Source organism: Nycticebus coucang, chromosome 20, assembly GCF_027406575.1.
Source record: "Nycticebus coucang isolate mNycCou1 chromosome 20, mNycCou1.pri, whole genome shotgun sequence".
Classification (NCBI taxonomy): Eukaryota; Metazoa; Chordata; class Mammalia; order Primates; family Lorisidae; genus Nycticebus; species Nycticebus coucang.
The window spans coordinates 41,886,242-41,910,567 of record NC_069799.1 but is presented as its reverse complement, the minus strand read 5'-3'; the positions used below and the strand labels follow the sequence as shown (position 1 = coordinate 41,910,567).

The 24,326-nt window shown below is 41.8% G+C and overlaps 1 protein-coding gene across 18 annotated transcripts in view; it reads right to left on the bottom strand.

The window, feature by feature from the left end:
* Window positions 1-24,326, bottom strand: part of PARD3 (par-3 family cell polarity regulator) — a 760,426-nt gene that overhangs the window by 19,209 nt on the left and 716,891 nt on the right. For all 18 annotated transcript variants that reach the window (XM_053573215.1, XM_053573201.1, XM_053573216.1 and 15 more), the window contains one exon: window positions 8,159-8,279. In XM_053573215.1, the coding sequence (XP_053429190.1) occupies window positions 8,159-8,279 (121 nt within the window). The remainder of the gene's footprint in view (window positions 1-8,158; window positions 8,280-24,326) is intronic.

The window sequence follows — 24,326 nt, the reverse complement described above, 5'->3', positions numbered from 1 at the left end:
AAAGGTCTCTGGCAACTGGATTGCAGGGGTCTGGTGACAACTCAGATATGGCTTGCTCCGGTGCTCTGTGGAGTCAGGAGGACCCACCCAGCAAATAGATCAGTCTGGGAAGGTTGATGCCTCCTTCCCCACCTTGCATCTCTGTCACACCCCATCACTGATAGCTCCGCAGGGCTGTGACCCAGTTGCCTGTAGTGAACAGATACTCCAGGGGTTTGCACCTGCCTGAATCACAAGGAAATCTATTTCTGCTCAGCCAGGCTACTGTGCTCTGCCTCTATCTAGCAGGGGGAGGTGAGGCCTGACAACCTCAGGCGCTTGATGGAGGCTCGGGGGTGTTCACTCAGTTCCAGCCCCGCCCCTGATTGATGTTACTGACAGAACAGAACAGAACAACTTTGCAGGAATTTGTTTCTTTCCCTGCTAAATTCCCCTGCAGAAGAGAAGCTGTTTTGAGTTCCCAGAGCCTGCGCCTCAGGCCCTGTCTTTGCTCCTGCAGGTTTGTATTCGGTTAGCTGTCAGTTCTAGCCTCCTGTCTTCCCTTGTCTATAGGCTGACGATCCCCTGAGGGCTGGGTACGTCTTAGGCTCAGTAAAGCAGTCCTCTGGGTTAGTCCCGCCCTGGGAATTTCCCAGCTCTGAGCATGTGTTTCTAGTTCCCACACTCCACCCAGGCCGGTACCACCTCAGGCAAACCCTTTACTCAAGGGGCCTGCATTTCCATCCCAGATCTGTTCCCTGGTGGTTGCCACCTGAGTAGATGCCTGGCCTCCTCTGGTTGCCCAGGGAGACAGGTGGTGTGGCTTCAGAATATCCAGGAGTGAGCCCTATTGTTGCCAAAAGATGGCTGCTGCTCTGTGCCTCAGGGCACCGTCACTCTGGTGTGTTTCCCTCTCAGCCGACCATCCTCTCCTCACTCCCATGCCGCAGTGTCAGCCCTGACCAGCTGCAGTGTAGGCCCTGTCCACACCCCTCAAGAAATCACCCAAGAATCTGGACTCCTGGGGGACAGGCCTCCAGACCTCAGAGTGAGAGTGGAGGGGAGTGCTGGGAGCTCAGAATTGCAGGTAGAGAATATATATAGATTTATACAGTTTTACATCTGGCAGGAGAACACCGTGGCACCCTAGTAGGGCAGGTAGGTCCAGTTTATAGAGGGTCTCTCCCGTGGAGTGTAGTGGAGGACCTTTGAACTCTGCTCGTTTGTTTGTGGGGCACTCTGAGCTGTTCTTATGGGGGAGGGGACTCCCGTCCACTTGGTGATGGATTTTGTACCTTTTGTTTGTATCCTTGGAGTTGTAGCTCACCTCAGCGGGGTTGATGTGCATTCTTCAACCTTCTCTCTTGGTGCAGCTCTAATCACCAGGTTACTTGCTAAATTTCTGTCCTTTAACTCTCCTTCTGGACGGGAGCCTCTGTGGAAAGCTGGGTTCAGTCAGCCATCTTGTCCACATGTTTTGTTCTTAATATAGTTTATTTGTCTTCATCTCATCTTTCCCACCAGTCCTTCAATCTGTATTTTTTTTTTTCTGCCGCTTTAAAGAACAGGTGCGTTGAAAATGAAAGGGGCCCTCTGGTGTCAGGTGCTACTGGCACCCAGGGCAGCTTCAGGAGTTCTCACCAACCTAGGCTTCGGCACGGGCCCAGGGGTCAGGGAGGCTTTGGCTGAGGATGAGGGGAGGTGGTGGGGGTGGCATTGTCTAAACAAAGGGACCTACGTTGTAGCAGTACAGAAGCTTTCTCTCTGTGTCAAGGGTACCCCCTGGGCTCCAGGAATGGCTTTCAATGGGTCTATTTCCATGGCTGGTAATGTCCACTAGTTTTGAGCTAGGCTAACACTGCAAGGCTTTCAACTAACATGGCATTCTTTTTTTTGAGCTACGCCATGCATGCCGCTATGAGAAACGACAGCAAATACCTTTTCTGCCTTAACAAAGATGACAACAAAAATAAAACCACCATTTTCTCAAATTTTCCAGGCACAGGGGAGGAATCTAGGGGAGCAGAGTGCCTGAGGACTGTGATCAGCTCCTCAATTAAAGCAGGTAGAACGCTGAGGGGGTAAGAAGAGCTATTCAAAGTCTAAGAGAAGAAAATGGAGAGAAAGGGCAGATTTTTGTTGTTTAGAGACAGCTAGGAAGCAAGGCGAGCTTGGGGGAGAAGAGGGTATTCACATCGCAGAGTATCAATTTTCTACCTGAAGGACTAAACTACTTTAAGTTACTCCCAACCTGGGATGGAAGGGATTTAGCAATATAGCTATTAAAGGCTCCATTATCCCATCTATCAATCGGCTCAGCCAGCAAGTCTCCTTGTGGGCAACACTCTGCTATCTGCAAAGTTTTTACAGCATACTGTACTCGTGTCTGCAGCCTGCAATTTAATTCTTTTAAAAGCAACACTAAGTCCTGTCCGTATCTGAGCTCTGTGATAATAACCCCAACCCCAGCTATTGTTCCATTATCTTAAAAAAGATTTAAAGCAACTCGCTGCTTTATTTATGCTGCACCTGGCATCACACAAGGAAGACATTTTTTTTTTCTTCTTCTCTTGCTCAACTTGGGAGAGAACTTACTTCAATTATGGAGTGAAGGAAATTTTCTGGGCCTCCGCTCATCTAAAGACCTTTTGTACCACACATCAGCTCCCTCGGGCCCAAACATTATTTTGAACAAATGCTCAAGACAGGTGCATTCTGTACAGCTAGAGTTTATAGAGAATGTTTTCAAAATAGAGGAACTGACAAGGGCTTCCTTGGATGAATTTTCTGCAGCATCTCCCTCTGTATGTAAAGTAATTGGCGTGGGTATTTCCAACATGACACATCCGGCTGCACTTTGTGTGTGTGTGGGCATCTCTAACAAGCGTGAAGATTTCAACTTATATCGTCTAAGTTGTACACACAGCTTGAAGATGAGTTTGTGGTTCCTTAAAACTAAAATGATTACAAACTGTTCCAGTGGGTGAGGTCACGGTCTCCTCCTTTCCAAGCACAGTAGTGACCTTGCAAGGTCACAATACACACAGGGAGAGAAAAAAAATACACAAAGATATAGAAAAAGCTCCTTTTGTAAAACATATAATAAAAACCATAGACCAAACTCCATTTTGAACCAAGCAGCTATGTAATGATGAGAATTGGTATAAAAATTAATATGGTAAGTAGAAATGCAGTCACTTTAATCTCATTTACATGATCATTAAAATGGAGCAAGATATCAGTTGTTTGAAAATGGAAAAAAAAAAGAAAAAGAAAAGGTCCCTTTCTGACCCACAATTTAGGAAATTATTCTATTCCTAAGGTAATCAGCCTGTCGTCCAAACAATTCCCTGCTCGCTCATTATAGGAGACAGTGATACAAGCCACGCTGTCTGTCTACGCTGCTGTGGCATTTTGACATACAGTAATGTGGCCTATGACCTTCAGTAGTGGAGTTTCCAAATGTACAAGATTTTCTCAAATTTCCCCTAACACAATTGTTCCTATAAAGTAGATAATGTAGAAATATATGCCAACATAGTCACTGTCTCCATTCAAAAAGAAACTTACAAAGAAACCAAAATAGATTTCAAGTCATTTTCACTTCTCCAGGTGAAAGAAACCAAAATAGATTTCAAATCATTTTTACTTCTCCAGGTGAAAAATGTCTAGAGCTGAGGAGGAGGAAACACCCATTTAGTCTTGCATGCAAATACAATGTCACCAGCCAGAAATAAATTTATTCCTTTTAGTTTACTGAGACATGCTTCTTTGCTTCTCAAAGTTATATATTAAAAATACATTCCCATGTTACAGAGGGGTTCTTTCAAGCCTGTCCTGATCACCCAAAGCTGATCTGAGCCTTGCACCTCCCGGCTTCACAACACCCCATATTTACTGTTAGCATACTGTGTCTACACAGTACCAAGTATTCTTATTTTTTTTTAAGCTCCACTGTAGAGTTCTAAGAACAGTTTTTCCTTCTCATGGTTGTTCTCCTGCCCCAAAGACAATAACTAGAACACCGTATACACTAAGTTTGATGAATGAAATAATTAACCAAACAGTAAACGTTGGGAAGATGCTAGTTAGAATCTCCATTCCCAGGTAAACTCAAATAGCTAACGCAGCTCCTCATGGCGTGGTACAGGGGATGACAAGTCCCCAGAGGGTCTGCCAGGTTGGAACTGTGTGTGGGTGTGATACCACCTCCAACTGTAGTTGCTATTGTCTCTGAAAGGTTGACACTGTGCTCATTATTCTTTTTAGCCCCTATGTCCAAATACACACAGTTAAAATATATTTACCGCTCATCACAGAAGAATCCTGCTTTAAGAAACCTGGTGGGGGCAGCTCCTGTGGCTCAGTGAGTAGGGTGCTGGCCCCATATACCGAGGGTGGCGGGTTCAAACCCGGCCGCAGCCAAATTGCAATTACAAAAAAAATAGCCGGGCATCCCAGCTACTTGGGAGGCTGAGGCAAGAGAATCGTCTAAGCCCAAGAGCTGGAGGTTGCTGTGAGCTGTGATGCCACAGCACTCTACCAAGGGCAACAAGGTGAGACTCTGTCTCAAAAAAAAAAAAAAAAAAAGGAAAAGAAACCTGGTGGGTGAGTCAATTATGCTGAACAATGTAAGTACATGAACACAATTCTGTCACATTGCTATACCAGAGTGACTCAACTTGCTTGGTCATCCAAAAAAATGAACTAAATACCTTAGGAAAAAAGTATCAGTAACAGGAATATTGCTGCAGAAGACGATTAGAGAATTTCTTCAATATTAGACCTGGGGAACTTGTTTTATAACCTCCCAAAGGCAGGTAAGAATGGATTGCATGAGGTGTTTTTGCTTGTGAAATACTGGTCCCATATTGCCAGTTGTCTGTTTTAAGGACCCATGTTGCTCCCTTGAGCTAAGGTTCAAACTAGATTTGATCTCTGAACAGAACGAATTTGAAGCTCGTGGGTCCATTTACACACAGATTCCCTTCTGTCTCTGCCACCCCTGAGACAGGACCAACCCCTCCTCTCCCTCCTCTTCCTCAGCCCACTCAATGTGAAGACGAGGATGGTGACTTTTATGACGGTCCACCTCTACTTAGTCAATAATATATGTATTTCCTTTCTAATGATTTTCTTAATAACAATTTTTCTCTAGCTTATTGTCAGAATAAATAAAACAGTATATAATACACAGAACATAAAAAGTATGTGTTTATGGACTGTTTATGCTATTGGTAAGGCTTCTGGTCAACAACAGTCTATTAGTACAGTAGTTAAGTTTTGGGGGAGTCAAAAATGATATGCAGATTTTTGATTGCATGTGACTAGGGGTTGTCAGTACCCCTAACCCCCCCCCCCGTATAGACTGAGGGTCAACTGTAGTACACTTTTGTCATTTTTCCTTCTTTTCCATTTATCCCCCAAATTAATCTTCCTCAAACTCCAATTTGGTCACCAAATCTCTCATTAGAAACAAGTCTATGTTTTATGTAGAAATATAATATTTTGGATATTGGGTTTTAACACCAAAAAGGGCCTCAGTGGCTGGGCATGGTGGCTCACGCCTGTAATCCTAGCACTCTGGGAGGCCAAGGTGGGTAGATTGTCTGAGTTCAGGAGGTTGAGACTAGCCTGAGCCACAGTGAGCTCTCATCCCTAAAAAAATAGCGGGGCATTGTGGCGGACACCTATAGTCCCAGCTACTTAGGAGGCTGAGGCAAGAGAATCACTTAAGCCTAAGAGTTTGAGGTTGCTGTGAGCTGTGATGCCACAGCACTCTATTGAGGGTGACAAAGTGAGTCTCTGTCTCAAAAACAAAACAAACAAATAAAAAAAAAATCAACGAAAGGGGCCTCAGAGATCACACAGACCAGTGATTTTTTTCAACCAATGTGCTGTGCACAGTACTGATGTACCATGAGAGGATCTTAGGTGTGCCGTGAAAATTTTTAAAGATCATCAATTAAATTATTTTTGAAAGAAGGTTAAAGAACAGAATGTTCTATTTTTTTTTTTTTACTCTTTTTTTTTTAACCAATATAACCTTAGTGGGCTGCAGAAGTTTAACTATAGGTTCAAAGTGTGCTGTGAGATTAAAAAAAAAGGTTGAAAAGCCCTGGCGTAGACTCTAGAAGGGGGTTTGTCAAAGTTGAGCCTATTTCAGAATTGCTTGGCGGGTCTGTTAAAATACAGATTCCTGGGCCCCACCCACAGAGATTGAGATCTAGAAGGGCCTAGGCAGGGCCCACGACTGTGTATGTGTTTCCAGGCAGTGCTGACAGTACCATTCCATGGACCACACTTTGAGAAGCCCTGACCTATAGCAGCAGGTAACCGGACCCAGCAGGCCTCTGCATTCAACCAGAGGAGCTCCGCTTGCATCTGCTCTGCAAGCTGGGCTTCATTCCATCATCTGGTCCTTCATCATTGTTTTTGAGACAGAGTCTCACTGTGTCGCTCTCGGTAAAGTGTCGTGGCGTCACAGCTCACAGCAATCTCAAACTCCTAGGCTTAAGTGATTCACTTGCCTCAACCTCCCGAGTAGCGGTTGTAGTTGTCATGGTTGTTTAGCAGGCCCAGCTGGGCTTGAACCCGCCACCTTTGGTGTATGTGGCCGGTGCCCTAGCCACTGAGCTATGGGAGCTGAGTCTGGGGCCCTTCATCTTATCAAAGGGTCTAGTAACTGACACTCAATCACCTATTCTAATCTTGTTAGCCTGCAAATAAGAAAACTGAATCCTGGATAGCCAAGTCCCCCAGCTAGGAGGCTGGTGTTCCATCCTGGAACCATCTTTCCTCAATCCTTTAATCTAACATTGAAGCCTCCTCCTTTGTTGCCACCTTGAACCTCCCCTCTCCTCCGATATAAGCAACCTCTCGATTCTACTTCAGCCACGTAGTTAACCTTTCCCCAAATAAAACAATCTTTTTTCCTATTTTAACTTCAAGTCTTTTCCTAACACCAACTCTCCCAGATATCTAGTACAATTACATTCACAATGCTCAGAAGTGAATGCATCAGATTACGGACACTGATCTCCCCTGGTCTGTAACGTGTGTGCACAGACGGCATGCTTTGGACCTCTGCGTCATCCAGAAATGTGCCATCTCCAAAAAAACCACTGCTGAGACCACTCCCTTCTCACAGTGGTGACACCAGACTTTGGCCCCTCTTGTAGATTCCCAGGCTATGAAGATAATCCTTCCTGAGCTGTACTTGTCCCCACCCAGATTGGGCGATGCTTCAGCAGGAGCCTCGCCAGGACTTGAACAACCTTCCTTGACTTTCTGTCTTCCATGTCTGTCTTGTCTTCCTAGAATTAATCTATGAATTTATAGTCCTATACCCAGTCCTATAACCATTGTTGGTGATGCTGTATTACCACATTGATCAGCCTTACTAATTCCCTGAGCTACATTTCCTACCTCAAGCAGCTTATTTTTTTCCACCCCTAACTGATTCACCATCAAGTTTCCCAGAGAGATTCTCCAAATCCTCCCCATTGTCTCAAACCTCCAAACCCGCTCCAACACCTCCTCTCCCAGAAGTGCCATCATCTCTAGGGTGAAACACAAGATCAGAATATGGGTCTGTCTACGGCTGTACCACCCTTAATAAACCTGATCTCATCAGAATATGGGTCTGGTGTTGAGAAAGCATTCAAACTTTTGTTCTAGAAAGATCACTCTGGTGGCTGTACAAAAGATGGACAAGAATAAAGGTGTAGAGAGATAAATGGGAGGGGTTCAACAAATACACAAGGGGGATAAGGGAGATCAAACCATCAGGAACTACGAAACACTTACTTTGTACATTATAGATGAAATAGATATGTGCTAAATTAATTTATTTGGATTCTGATTCCTTAGTTTCATTCTCATCTTTCTGAGAAAGATGTATCCATAGAAAAATACTACTAAAAAAATGCATAATTGGGAGCAAGAATACTTTTGTCATGTCCAGTCACAAGGCTGATGAGACCTATTATGTGATGGACAGATGGTGGAACAAGATCTGAAATGAAATTAGCAATGATGAAACGCAGATGGAAATGAGGGAAAGGTCAAAATGTTAAAGGTCAAAGGAATCTGGCTCCATCATGTCTCATTTCATAGAGAGGTGAGGTCACAGCTTAGCGGCCTCTCCTGCAGGGAAGCCCAAGAACCCGAAACTGACCCAGGGTTGTTCAAAGCTGTAGGTGCGCCTCCGATCCTCCACGTCCTCATCCTGCTTTGCTTGCTGGAATTCCTGCCGCAGACGCTGTATCCGATCATGGTTGCTAGGAGTTGATCTGTGACTGAAAGAGAGCAGGGCAACAGTGAACACCCTTCAGAAATATTATCCGGGAACTGCAGTTGCTACAAAAAAAAAGGCACCTTGCTAGGAAATGATGCTGTTTACGAGAAAGCAAATTTTTAAAACAATCGTCCGGGGATTTTAAGCATGTTTTCACTTTGTTCTTAGGATTAAGGCTTACTGAAGGTTTTTCAGATAGATATTCAAGAGAGTGAGCAGTATTTGTAGATATTCCTTTTATTTTTACACTGCTGTTTAAAAACCTCGTCTCCTTCCTGTTATCTGGCCCGCTGTGGTGGGGAAGTTTTCTCGGCCAGTCAGAAATACCAGGGTCCGCCTTCTAGGACGCAGCACTTAATGCTTCTGAGCTGCAGTTTCTTTACATACGAAGTGGAGAGAAATAATTGTACTCTAAATATGATAGTTGTAATAATCAAGTGAAGATGACACCATAAAACATAGCCACACAAATGTGCGTGATTATTTTTATAATGCCATTAGATGAAGTTCCCATTACAGTCATCAGAGGTCTATGAACAAAACATTAACTCTCACCGTGAAAACGAGAAGTTTTAAAAATAAGTTCAGGCGGTAGCTTCATTTAACCAGTTAGTTAAATGTTGCCTTCTTTATGTATGGTATTGAATTTTGTTTTATCCTCACCAAGAGCTTATAAGGTAAGTGGGAAAGGTAGTATTTCATGTGTGCACGCACGCGCACACACACACACTTACAAATACAAAAGCTGAGGTTCCCAGAAGTTAAGTGGCTTGTTTAAAGGTCATTTCTCTATGCCCTATCATCACTTAATAAAATTCGTATCAGATTCTAAAACCCCTCCTTTGTATTAATAAAATCACACAAATTTTAAAAACAGTATCTTTGGCTGGGTGTGGCAGCTCACACCTATAATCCTACCACTCCGGGAGGCTGAGGCAGGTGCTCTGCTTAAGCTCAGGAGTTCAAGACCAGCCTGAACAGGAGCAAGACCCCACCTCTACTAAAAATAGGGGAAAAAAGGTAGCCAGGAATGGTGGGCACCTACAGTCCCAGCCACTGGGGAGGCTGAGGCAGGAGGATTGCTTGAGCCTAGGAGTTTGAGGTTGCTGTGAGCTATGATGATGCCATGGCACTCTACCCAGGGTGACAGAGTGAGACTCTATCTCCAAAACCAAACAAAAAACAAACAAGAACCCAGTTTCTTTGCAAACATCATAGAGATGGGGGCCTAAAATCAATCTTAAATCCCAGAGCACTTCTAGTCTATTCCATGAGCTAAAGCACTGACTTGAATCCAGCCTATCAGAGGAACTATTCACACCCATCAGGCATATACTGTCTCCCCAACCAAACTTCAGATTTCTTGAGGACAAGAACCACATCTTATATTTCTCAACAGACCCTCCAAGCTGCTAGCACAATGGGAAGCTGCAAAGCTATTAGGAAGACCAGGTCTCTTCATGGGAAGTGCGTTACCCTGGTTCCTCAGCGTCCCTGAGCTGTCTGCCCTGTCCCCCTCCAGGTGATGTCATTTGGGAGAGGTATGTTGGAAAGAAAAATTCTACCACAGTGGAGGGCATAAAATTCCCCAACAGACATGTCCACATATAATTTCACATACAGTAGAAACTCCATAGCTGACCACCTCCCTACACTGACCGCTTCCTTCAGTTGACCTAATTTTCAGACCAGACATGCACATGTGTACCTATCAGCACAGAAGGCCTGTGCTTCCCCCCCCACCTTTGTTTTTCTTTTGACAAATCTTCTGAATTGATCAGCCTGAGGACATAAAAGGGGAACCTGTCTGTAAGATGTGTTGCCTGACAATGTGAGGCTTCCATCCCCATTGGATACAGCTTCAAAACTCTCCTCCATCCATACTTTTCAGGTGGGCAGCTTGTAGTTCCCACTGGCTTTGGAAAAAAAATATACATACAGCATCTTATATTGTTCCGATGTGTACATTTTCAGAACTGGCCACCTATGACAACGTCAAATCTATAAAGCTCCACACTCTGTATGTGAAATTGTGACAGTGGAAGCCTGAGGATGGTTCCGCTGGTTCTTCACACAAAGAGACAGGAAGGTGAGCGTTTGGGAATCTCACCGTCATCATCACATTTCCAACTGTGCTTTCCTTTTGTTGCTGGCATACTTCAGAGCTTTCAATGTGAAGATTGTAGGAGGCCTGACTGACAAAGTATTTTACGAGTCTAAATACAAGTGTTTCTCTGTTGTTTTCATGCAGCAGAAGACAGTTTTAAGCCCCTAATTATTAGGTTCATGAAATGCAACCACTGAAGGAAACTGACCTCCTACTGCTTGTGATTAACTGCAAGGCCATCTTACAAGGGTACATGTGAAACCTAGTAAATGTAGAATATAATTGTCTTAATACAACAACTAAGAAAATGCCAGGAAGGCTATGTTAACCAGTGTGATGAAAATGTGTCAAACTGTTTAAAAAACCAGTGTATGGTGCCCCATGATCACATTAATGTACACAGCTATGATTTAATATTAATAATAATAATAAAAAAAAAAGGAAGCTGACCCAGTGTCCATCACTTTAAACTCTAACGGTCTCAGTGTTCCCCACAGTAAAAGAGAAGTGGTGAAAGTTATGTCTGCCCTTGTTTCCAAATCTGGGCAGCGAGTGAAATCACTGTTTCACCTTCTTTTCCTTTGCTCTCTTTCGCCCAGTGCTCCAGACAAAGCCAACTGAGTTGTCTGTGATGAGCAAAGCTGCTTTAATGGTTGGAGTTGGAAAACAGGCTGCAATGGCTTTGGTGATTGATGATGATTTCCAAAGACTGGAAGACCATCAAGCACCCTTGGGGAACAACAGTTGGCAGCCTGGAGGCGAAATCCTGGCTTCGGGAGATGAAACCATCGCAACTGCTTAGTTCTGTCTCTCAGGCCAGTCTGTAACAAGCCAATAATTCAAACTCGGACTTCTAAGGTTCCTGGTTAGCTCTTCTGCCAAGAAAGCTAAAGGAAATTTTAAATATTCATTAGCAATCGTGACTAATCCCTGCACATCCCAAACAGTGTATATTGAGGTTCATTGCCAACGTAAAGTTATTTTTTATTATTATTGTTATTGGTGAGGATAATAAAAACACTGCCTAAATTGATCAGATGGCTATGTAAGACAAAAATCCTCTTAATGAGTAGTCGGCAAATCACGATTTACAGTCTGCACGAGAGGGATGGTGAAGGGAACAAAAGAGGATTTTGGGGTAAAAAGAAAAAAAACCCACACGGACAAACATAGGAAAGTGTTCATCAGTACTAATACTCAGCCTCTCCTTACACATTAGTTTTTGCTACCTGATTAGAACTTCATTTCATGTTTTAACTAAGCGAAGAGGGTTGCTTTTGGTTCAGTAATGATCTACCCCTTTATCTCAGAGTAAGGAAAGGTACCCCCCAGATCACACACTACAGAGCTTCGTAACACAGGCGCACAGGACAGTGTGACCCTGTATTACATGGAGCCCAGAGGTAGAAGGCACAGCATGTGCTCGAAGGTTCCAAACCTTCAGACTGGATACCGTCATAGACCTCCGAAATGTAGCCATTCATGCGAACACGCAGCCGTGAGCCTATCTGCAGGTCAGCACGGGAGCCTGTCTTGCACCTGTGCCCCCCAGGTGTGCTAACCCAGCCACCTCCCAGGGTATGGGGAGAGCATACAGGAACTTCACAACAGTGGCTCTCACGTACAGCACGTGTATGACAGCCATCCCGAGGGCTTGTTAAAAAAAAATGTTGCTTGCCAAGGCTCAGATATTCTGACCCAGTCCACCCTGTTCAGGGCCCAGCAATCTCTATATACTTCATTCAGAAAGTTCTACAGGTATGTTCAGCAGGCTGAAGGCAACGCATGCTGGCTTCAGACTAGGGCAAATCCTAATGCCCGCATGGCAATTAACTAAGGACGAAGGCGACCCCACTGCTCTAGAAGCACCCACATAGGTTCTGTGACACACAGAACGTGAACAGCCGTGGGGGACAGAGTAAGGTCCTTGGTTACGGTAGACTGCTCCCTAGAAGAGAGGCAGGCCTCGTACTGCTGTCCAATTTCTTTTCAGAAAATTCAGAAATATGGTTTCCTGCCTGGCCCCCCAAATTTAATATGTTAATTTATTTTAATTTTAAAATTCTAGGTAAGCCAAACAAAATAGGTCTGTTGGTAGCTAGCGTGCAGCCTCTACTTTGTATTCTGAGGATGCTGCCTATTTTATGTCACTTCTCAAAGTCATTTACTTTTACTGCACCAAGATAAAGCACCTAGTAAAAGCCCCGAGAAAGAAATTAAAAAAAAAATTCACCACTGGGTACCGTTCCTAGCAGCTTCCCTCTCTTAAACTGTCTGCTCCTTCGGAACTGTCCAAACTTGAACCTGGGTACACTACCACTTCCTTGCAGGCCTGAGGGCTGACCCATCTTTTCAGAGGAGCGTATGCTGAGCGAGAGAGGAGTTTGTGATGTGACTGATTAATTCTTTATGGATTAAAAATACTTTAACATTTGCATTTTTAATTATGTAAAAGAAATCGGCAAGCCTGAAGAGATTAGCTTTAAGATCCAGAATTCAATGGAAGAGAAAATTAATCACTCATTTTCTTAAATAAGGAGGTACCATCTTAGTATACACTAATTTTTTACAGAGAAAGAAGGAAAAAGAAAAAAAAAATGAAAAGAAGAGAGAAGGGAGGCAGGCTTCGGGAGAATGAATTGTGGTTGTGGAAGGCTCTGCACGCTGCTCAGAAGGGAGAAATGATTATAAACTCTGGTGAAAGAAAAAAGAGTCTTCCAAAGAGGGCAGGAAGAGACATTTTCTCGTCTTTTTCTTTCTTTAATACTCTTTTCTTCTTTTCTTTACATTTTTCCAAATTGCAAAAAAATCAGATTCCACTTTCTCGAAGGTGTTGCTGACATTCATTTTTCCCTCTCAAGCTGTCTGTAACTGTCCTCTAACCCCAATACTATCTACAGCGTTTTCCAGAGCTTGTGTGCGTTTTCGCCTTCTTCACGGTCATTTAGCATGTGTCTAACTTGTGTGTTCACTTGCCTGGGGCACAGTAAATTGTTCAGCAAATATTTGTGATCAACAGTCTTAAGGTGGCCTCGTGGTATTCACACCTTTTGCAATCCTCTAACCTTAAGCGTGGACAGTCCCCACGCTTGCTTCTAACCAGTGAAATGAGGAAACAGTGGAGAAATGCCTGTGATTACATTTATGAGACTAAGGAGAGGGTGAAAAATCAAAGTACCATGAATCTTCCAGCTGCATGGAACAGAATGCTAGGAAGCTGGTATTTCCTTAGTGGAGACCCTAGCCTAGCCGAAATCACCTTGAGAAGAGGACCCAGCTGTCTCATGCCTGGACTCCAGACCCACAGAAACTGCAATGTAATAACTGTGTAATGTTTTAAGCAGCTCAGTTTGGGTTACTTTGTTACCTAGCCAAAAGAAATGTTAAGACCCCATTGAATGGATGTTGGCCTTGGCCATGTGACTTGCTTTGGTCGGATGCCACTGGGTATGATGCAGGAGTTGTGACTGCATGGTGGGGCTGCTCTGCTGTGCTCCTGACTTCTGCCCCACAGCCTGATAAACAGATCTGGACCCAACCTGTTGCTTAAAGTCAACCCCAACAGAGCCCAGCCTAAATCAGCCATTCCCTGCCTGTCAACAGATGCACAAGAGAAAAATAGATGCTTGTTATTTGACACCATTGTGTTGTTAGGTGGTTTGTTAAGCAACAACTTTACAGCAATAGACAAACTCAAACCTTCCTCCTTACAACTCACCACCACTATCACCACATCATCTTAAACAGCACCATGGGGACTTTAAATACTTCTAAAGTTGATGAAATAAAAAGCCTTAAAGCACATAGTCTCTGCCCACGATTGGAACCAAAGAAATACTGCCTGCTGCAAAAGCACATTGGTTAGTAAGGACAGAATAAAAGACGGACACTGCATTTTACAAGTGAGTTTGACCCATATCGCTCATAGTGTTAGGATTAGTCACTGCAAAGTTCTGGTCTCTGAGAAAAGTTGCACCAAGTAAACGCTGTTGCAGATGATGTCACTGAAAAACATTCATTGCCAGATCTTAATACGGGAAACCCATCAAATGTTCTTTCCATTGAAACGTGGAAATCTATCCAATTCTGTTTAGGATGACTCCTTTTTATCAACCTTCCCATTGCTGCACCCAAACTACCTTCTTCAGGCTCCATGACCTCTGAAAATCAGCCTGGTGAGACCAAGGCTGAATGTGGGTGGTTTCCTGCAATGTGGTGAAGATATACCTGCCACCCAGGTAATTTGGTAAACCAAGGGCTCATTCCCAGCAGGCTCCGTGACCTCTGAAAATCAGCCTGGTGAGACCAAGGCTGAATGTGGGTGGTTTCCTGCAATGTGGTGAAGATATACCTGCCATCCAGGTAATCTGGTAAACCAAGGGCTCATTCCCAGCTTCTCCTTCTGGCAGAAGCTGATGACCTGCTGGGATCTGGCTCAAAGTCTCCAAGTCACAAGGAGATAGTCCTGGTTAAAATTTGATCTACTTTAGTTTGCCAACTGTCAAGGACTTAACAGAAGCCCTTGAAACCCCCAATTTACAAAGGAATAGGTGTAAAGATTTTTGTCACCCAGATCAGCTTCTATCTTTGGCTGTTTCATTTTTGCTGTCTGCTTCTCAACCCTAACCATTTACTTTTTGGCCTAAGTACAAAATTCTATTCCAAATGCTAGTGAATTTCACATCTGCACTTGGCATCTAATTACAAGGGATGCAAAAGGGATATTATTCTTCATCCCAGTAAAAACAAATAAAAAAAGTCAATTTCCCAAATATACTGGAGGTCCTAGAAATAACACATTGTCACACTACTCAAAAAAGTTTTTTTCCTGTGGATGTATTTTCATCACTCCAACAGGTATCCCATGCATAGAGGGGGAAAAAAGCGTGTTAGAGTTCTGCTAATTGCCAAGTTCTCTGCTTAAGGAACTCTTTTCTTCACCCCCCCCCCCCCACCTGCTAGCATTCAAAGTCCTGTGACTTCTGAAACATCACTGTGGTCTCATCCCGGCACACCTCAAAAGAAGACAGTAGGTTACAGCTTCTAACACTCAATTCGCTTACCCTCAATGATCCTGTTTTCCAGAACCCCAACTTTTCCAAGCCTGGATAAGGTCCTTAGGTAACAACTCAACCTCACAGGGGGTTCCTATATTTCAGTCCCCTTATTTAATTAAATTTTATCTCTTTGCTGACTTCCTTCATAGCTACACATATGGAAGGACCAAAGATGCAGCCCATTATGTAAAAAGCCCACCCTCGGAGAATAATATGGAGAACATTCAGAGCACCCTTTCCCCCCTTTCCCAATTACTAATTCTTCTTTGCCTTCCTGGAAAAGGAAAAACTGTGAGTCCCTTTATTTGTACCAACGGCAAGTCAAAAATTCAGCTATCTCATGGAGGTCACTTGAAGTAGACACCAGGACCGGAGCAGGCAAAAAAGGGACTCTGGGAGCAGCAGATGGAGGGCAGATCTGTCACCCAGCCTTGGTAACAGGCAGCCGGCAATGACCACCAGCGTCTCAGATCATTAAGCAATGTCTTACTGTGATGTCATGCGCGGATGTACAGAGTTGTAATCCTTTCGAAACCGACAGATTGTCAGCATGATAAAGTGGATACAAACAAGTTGTTGAACAGGGATGACTAAAGCATGGGGCGGGGGGAGAAATGTCTCTGAACTAAAACGGGATCCTAGGGTGTACAAGTTCCAGGAACGGCCGCTGTTCGGGAGAGTACAGGTAAACAACCTTCTTCCCACTGAGCTGTTTTTCTATACTGATTAGCAATTCTGTAACATATTCCTGATCTGCTGATAAATAGTTTTAATCTACAGATGTCAGAACTGAGTTCTTAATTGCTGTAAATTAGTGAGCAAACACAGGTTTCTCATTAAACCCATTACACCCTGTATGTTAAAATGGAATGCTTGTCATTTGGGGGTTCTTCCCCCCCCCCCTCCTGGTACTCAAAGCAGCCTTCTTGGTAAAAATTGAAGTATAAACAGTGAAACAGGGAGATGGGGTTAGGCTGTGTGTGGTGGGTTCCTGTTCCTTGAAGGGGTTTTTATTCCTGGGGAGAAAAATCTTTAAACAGCAATGAATTTGTTGCCTAGATTTTCATACCAAGCTAGAATGTGCCTCTCATTTTTGCTTTCTTAAGAAAGAGTAAAGTGGGGTCAGACCTCTGTGAAAGCTTTTGCTTCTCTTAGAGGGAAGAAATGCTTCCTCCCACGATGACTGTTCAAAGCAGACGGTTTGCCTCCTGTTAACTTGTATCACCTGTACAGGTGAAGACGCATAACGTGCTAAAATAAAAGGGAAGGGAAAGAACAGAAGAAAATGCCAGGGAAAAGCAAACTCGGAACTTTCAAATTAGGTAAGTAATCAATCAAGCTGGCTCTGTCTCTCAGGTTGCACAATTTATGAGAAATGGCGGGGGGGGGGAGGGGAGGGTAAAACCGAGAAATGTATCAATTACCAAACTACAAATAAAAATAGCTCCTCTGCACAAGCTTCATTAAGTTTTATCAGCAAGTATCTTGGGGTTTGACACTCAAACCTCAGGTCATAAATTCACAGTACAGCCTCCATATGTTCACCAAACACCTGAATTCAATTTCTCTTCGGGATGTGAAGTAGGAATGTGGTGCCCAAATTAATTATGCATGCAAAGTTAGTTCCTAACGAGGGCAGCTTCTGTGTGTGTGTGTGTGTGTGTGTGTGTGTGTGTGTGAGTGAGATGCTGGAAGGTATTTATAACATCTGAAATTTGGGGACAGCTCTTCCTTCCGAGCACTTTTATACTGGTCTGTAAGTCTTGAGTTCCTTCTTCCAAATTTGGACATTGAAAAAAAAAGTAGAGTTGGTAAATATTTTGTTGTAATGTTTGCGTTTTTTTCTAAAGATATTCACAGACAGTTATGATATGGAAAAAATGGTCTTCATGTTGATTTTGAGGTTTTGGGATAGATACTTCTGTGGTTCTGTAAAAATCACCTTGAATTGGCGGCCCTGTGGCTCAAGGAGTAGGGCGCCGGTCCCGTATGCTGGAGGTGGCGGGTTCAAACCTAGCCCCGGCCAAAATTAAAAAAAAAAAAAAAAAAAATCACCTTGAATTACAGAGAAACTCTAAACTCAGACTAAGTGGCTATATTTATATGTGTCTATGTGTACATGTGAAATTAGCTACTTAGGAAATATCGTGTCATTTTCAGTTTATTTTCACAGTTTTACTCATCATCTGTAATATAAAAAGAATGACGAGGAACTTATGCAAATCCCAAAGGCACCCACTTCGCTCAGCTGATAAAATTCATTTCCAGATTCTGACACCCGTGATTTGTCGTCCATTTTACACCAATTTCAGTATAATGAATCATAACAAATTAAAAACATACAGCTACGTTCTCTAGGTTAAAAAGGTGGTCGCCAAAGCTGTTAATCCCGCCTTGGCTTCTGATATGACAGTTCCAGGTCTCTGGACGAGTTATGATCACAGGGAGGTCACCTCCCCATCAGAAAGTCCCGGGACTCCTCAGGCTCCCTCTGCAGCCGGTGGGGAACAAACAGGTCTATCATTTTATAAGTGACAAAATCTCAGGAAGGTACCCCTCGCCCCATTTTATTACTATCATCACTCTTCCTTATTAGCCTGTCACTGGTCTCAGGCGGGAGTGAGAAAAATTTAGTTTTACTTTTTGAAGGGAATTCCTCTGGCTACAGAGGGCACACACGTGCTCAGGCATCCATAATTTCAAGACCTGACAATAAACACACACACAAAAGCCCCACGGGTAGCTGTTCCTGACTAGTGTTGCAGAAATAACCCAAGCTGGTTTCTACTAAAATGGATTGCTAAACTGACTGCTGTCAGGCCACCAACGAGCCACTTGCTCACATGTCAGCACAAAGGTAATGTCGCTTAGCAAGTTTTTAAAAATTAGCAACAGAAAGCTAATTATCAAGCTAATTATCAAATGAAGGAAACATTTTCTAATAAAACCTTTTAAACAACTGACCTGTAAATACTGTGAGAGTATGTGTGTGCTAGACCCCCAAACCTCAGAGGTGGCAGAAAGGACCAGACTACACGTCCTTGGGTTCCTGGGAGGGACAGGGCACGGGGCAGAGGCAGAGTTCTGTGCATCTGGGGGCATCTGACTCCCTAGCAGGCAACTCTGCACAGCTTTAAGACAGAAGAGAGAATGTTTTCCAGGTACACCAAGTAATTTAAATGCATTTTTAGAAAATAAAAATGTTATTGCCCATAAGAAACCACGTATATCATTTTTCCCTGCACAGTGTAAGAGGCTGTAACTTGGGGTTAACTTCCAAAGTGCATTGACTTTTCACAGATTGTGTGATTTTTCTGGAATTCTCTAATAAATGGCAAGGATATGTTAGGTATTCTAATAGGTTAGAGAGCTGAAGAAAGTTTATGAATTATATTTTTATTCATTCAAGAAAGTCGCTGGAGATACAAAAATTAGCCAGTGTGGTACTCCATTAAAGTCTGTGTCTCAACCCAAAATATATATTTAAGCATCTGAGTAACAAGCAAATGGAATTTTATAGGTGAAAACTTTGGATAAACTGAAAGAAGAGTGAAAATTGGGAATGCATTGTAAAAATTTGAAATGAAAAAGGGAATGGAAATTAAGCTACGAAACCTGATGGCTTTTGATGACAAAATAAAATGATTGTCATGTTCTTTTTCATATTAGAGAGGGTTTTATCATACAAGCGTAGGAATAATTACAGAACCGTTATTTTAATTCTTTAATCACAAAATGATTACACAGAATCCACGGCTAACATTTTCTTTGTTTTTGCATTCTTTGTCTTCAATGACAACATAATTGCAAAATGCTATACAAAACTAAACTATGGTTTGTTTTTTCTTTTTTTTTTTTTTTGGTAGAGACAGAGTCTCACTTTATGGCTCTCGGTAGAGTGCAGTGGCGTCACAGCTCACAGCAACCTCCAACTCCTGGGCTTAGGCGATTCTCTTGCCTCAGCCTCCGAGTAGCTGGGACTACAGGCGCCCGCCACAACACCCGGCTATTTTTTGGTTGCAGTTTGGCCGGGGCCGGGTCCAACCCGTCACCCTCGGTACATGGGGCCGGCGCCTTACCAACTGAGCCACAGGCACCGCCCAAATTTGTTTTCTCTTAAAGAAAAAAAAACACCAATGCAACTCAGTACTTAACTCTACATCATGGCTATATCCTATAGGTTTTCCTCAAATTTCTCAAAATAGAAAGTAATGTAACAGGAGATAGAGTGTCTTTAAATCCCATAAGAGGTTAACTCTGGGACATCTTTGAGAATGAAAATAAAAGCAGTGAAACGTACATTTATTAACTAGTTTCCTAAACAAACAAAAACCACTGGATATACTCAAATAAAGTACCGTTACTGTTGACTATTAAAAAATTTAAAGATCAGTAAAATATTTTTCTCTATTTTTCAAATTTCTATTTATTTTACGCCCTTGATTCATTACATAATTTTTAGTTCATAATTTCCTGGGCTTTCATTCTATTCACAATTTGGCTGTGTGTGAACTTATAAATTATTTGTTGGGAGAGATGAAATAAATGAAATAGAAACATCAATTTAACTTTTAATTTCAAGTTTAGATAAATTATTATATGAGGAAAACACAAACAGTGTGACCATGTTGGTTTGGACTTTTTGATACTATAAAATGGCTTGCATCATTCTTGTATATATTACATTTTCTCAAGGTAATACTTACCTGCATATGGTTTATATTTTAAAATGCTAACGGTTTGAAAGAATCTCCTGCTTTATCACGTCTCATCTTGCTGACCACCCAATCCCATGAAAGACTTTTAAGATAAGTTTAGTTGTTTCCTACGATATTACTTTTTAACTCCAGTATGGGTGGATCACAATTCCTGGTTTGTGATACACTCTTGCTGATAATTCTTCCGTGGCTCACTTTCTTTCATTTAGTTGAAAATTTCTACAAAATTTCTTTTCTTTCTTTCTTTCTTTTTTTTTTTTAGAGACAGTGTCTCACTATGTCCTCCTGGGTAGAGTGCTGTGGCATCACAGCTCACAGCAACCTCCAGCTCTTGGGCTTAGGTGATTCTCTTGCCTCAGCCTCCCGAGTAGCTGGGACTACAGGCGCCTGCCAGATCGCCCAGCTATTTTTTTGTTGCAGTTTGGCTGGACCAGGTTCAAACCTGCCACCCTCAGTATACGGGGCCGGTGCCCTACTCACTGAGCCACAGGCACTGTCAGAAAATTTCTACAAAATTTGATGGGTGAAATGAAATTTTGATAACATACAATGTATACTAAATTTTTTAATTTAATAATAAATGACATTTGAAATTTCATTTTCATATTATATTTGATACTATTAAATGTAAATTAGTAACATCAATATGAATCCATTACACGAATGAAAGCTATGGATTTAACAATAATCTACATCTAACCAAATTCCTTTGGTATTTACATATTTCTGAAGACTCTGTTTATATTATGCTATCTCCTGGATTCATCAATGTCAAACATGTATCTGCTGACTTTCAGAGAAGGGAGGGGAAGCTTTAGCTTTCTGACGCTGCAATCCCAGTTCTTTCTCTCGGTTCCTATCTTCCACATCTTCCCAAAATAGTTACTGCACAACTTAGCTGAAAATCATTTTTCAGTATTTAGTTTAAATAAATACCATTCACTGTGAATTCCAGTGGGGTTCTATTTTTTTCCTTCTGTGACATTCTTGATTTTTCTTTGAGCCTGTCTCTAATTTTTTCCACATAATACAGCCTTTTAATAGAAATTTCCACAAGATCAATCCTGACTGTTTTTTAGGAGGCCTCTAACCTCAAGAGCTCTTACCATATTCCCCTATCTGGACCAGCTGCTCCCTAGTTTTCTGAACAGCAGAAATCCTGGAGGGTGTGTGTGAAGGTGTTATTAGAGCACATATTCCATAGCTTTCTAAAAGGGGGTATATTAGAAGTAAAATATTTTGTGTATTTGCATGCTTCATATATACTTATTCTACAATTACCATTCATTGACAGTTGGGCTAGGTATGAAATTGTGAAGAAAAACTCATTACCCTTTAATATTCGAAAGTGTTGCTCCAATATTTTCTAGCTTACAATGTTACAATAGAGAAATTTGATAATATTCTCATTCCCAATACTTTATTGTATACTTAAAAAAAGAAGAAAACAGGGTCTTCTCTTTATGGTATTCTAAAATGTCATAATGCTGTCTTCTTATAAAAATTGATTTTTCTGGGCACTACACAATTATCAGTTCTGGAAAAACTTTTTGTGTCATTTATTTCTCTAATAATCTCTTCATCATTCTCTCCCTTATCTTTTTCTAGAAAGTATATTAATTAGTTTTACACTGGCTCTCCCAGAAGGAACTTTTGACTCTATTCCCCTTTCTTTCCCACTATATTGCTTTGTCTTAAAGCTCATGTTTCATTTCCTGGGGAATTTCTCAACCTTACCTACCAAGCCTTCTACTGTATTTTTTAATACTGATATTGTGTTTATTATTTTTCAAGAGTTTATTCTCATTTTCTCAACAATCCTGTCCAATGGCTTCCTGTTCACATCTGGTGAGTGTAGTGTCGTACCCCACAGTGGATAGTCTTTAAAATCCTTTAATATTTTTCTCTTCTTCTTCCTGTATTTTATGTTCCTTCCAAGTTCTTAAAAAAAAAGAAAAAAAAGATTGTTGTTTTGAGGTCTTCTAGAACCAAGGCTTTCCTCAATGTTTGATATGCCTGCCTGTCCTTTTATATTAAAAGTGGAACATTAGGGCAGCGCCTGTGGCTCAAAGGAGTAGGGCACTGGCCCCATATGCTGGAGGTGGCGGGTTCAAACCCAGCCCCAGCCAAAAACTGCAAAAAAAAAAAAAAAAAGTGGAACATTAGAAGCCAGATTAGTCACTATGTGTGTCAGTGGGAAAGTCATAGTGGACAGGAAGGCTGAGTAGAGAGCCTCTGTTTTGATTAGAAATTCTCAGATCCATGTACGAGGGTGCATTTTCTTAGGCAATCTAGTTTCTTTAGTAAACAAAACAATCATCTTTGTCCTGGAGTGCACAAATTTAGTTCTTCACCTTCTGGTGTCATCCTATCATTGTTTAATAAAGAGATATTTTCATTTTCATTAAAAAAATAGAGTTAATATTTCTGTTTCTTACTTTTTGTTGTTTTGAAGTGATTTTCAAGAGGAAAAGAAAAAGAAATGTCTTTACTCTCTATGTTAAAACTGGAGTTTCTCATTTGTGTTATTCATAATTCTTAATTATTTTCAAATAGATCAAAGCTCTTTTTAAGAATAAAATGTGTATGTGGAAACTCAAATTATTTCTTTTTAAGCTATGAAAGACATGGATATAAACATTCCAAAATAAAAACAGATGATTATAATAATAGGGTATGTCCACTGTTCCCCAATAAACAATCATTTCTGTATTACTCTTATTACATACATAGTTAACTTGGGAACTAAATTTTAAGGCATTAAATTTATAATCTACAAAGCTCCAAATATAAGTACTATTTTTAAGATTTAGCCAAGTCCTCTAAACTTTTTCTCCCAAGGCCACGTTCTGGCACTACACTCAAAATAGTTTCCCTTTAACATGTGAGGAAATTCACAGTTTGGTTTCAGATGTTTATTACACAAGTTTACTTCCACAGCTCAGTGTGGTGACAGTGACATGTAATTTTTAATCCCCTGTTTCAGTATTTGCTGGCCTTCACTCTTCATTCTCCTGCCTAAGAGTAACCAGCTCCTATTCTGATCACCTAAAATTATTCCGCTGGTACTTATGGTAAGGAATATTTCACAATTTCCCCCACAATGTGGTCTTACCATGGCTACACAAGTATGCCTTGAGAACACAATTCCAGGCTTCTGCAAATCCCCACCACACACAAAGATGATGCCAGTTTTCTGGAGGATGTCATAGTTTTGTGGCTAAGACATGTGAGCTGAGACAAGTCAACGGAACTCAACGTAAGATTCTGAGTAATCATAATCTTACAAGAACCAGTTGTGGCTCAGTTGGTAGGGCGCGGGCCCCATATACCGAGGGTGGCGGGTTCAAACCCAGCCCCGGCCAAACTGCAACCAAACAATAGCCGGGCGTTGTGGCGGGTGCCTGTAGTCCCAGCTACTCGGGAGGCTGAGGCAAGAGAATCGCCTAAGCCCAGGAGTTGGAGGTTGCTGTGAGCTGTGTGAGGCCACGGCACTCTACGGAGGGCCATAAAGTGAGACTCTGTCTCTACAAAAACAAAAAAAATAAGAACCAGTTGGTAATCTGATTAACAGACGGGTTACCAAGACCCCTTTTTGTTTGTTTCAGATCTTGTGTTTGAAAATCCTTCTAGAAAGTAATAAAGGTCTCTTTCCTCTGGAACAGAAGGAATGGGTATCATGTAGCTTTTTAAAAAACCTTTTGAGATTTTTCACGACCATTATTTCTCATTATTGAGTACTCCAAGTAGAAAAAAAAGGAAGACATTGAGATGAATTTGATTCTGATGACTACAGGAGTTGCTCAAAATCTCTTTTGCCTTCTCACTATTTTTCAGCTTCCAACAGCAGCACTTTTATTCGCTCTACCTCTGGCTCCTAAAAGTGTAATTCACAAATGTGTTGGCTAATTATGGGTTTGCATGGTTTCTAGTGAATTGAGGCCTTATTGTATTGTGACCACGCGGATTTTAACATCCTACTGTAGCTGATTAAAATGAGAAAAATAAATAATTTTTTGAGGGCAAAGTATTCATGGCAGAGATTTCTTTTTTTCTAGTTTGACTTTTTCTTTTCCAATTTCAGAGTTTTTCAAATTTCTAAACCAAAACTAACTCAATATTGATTTGCAAACACAAGTTTTTAGAATGTGATCATTGACCTTTAA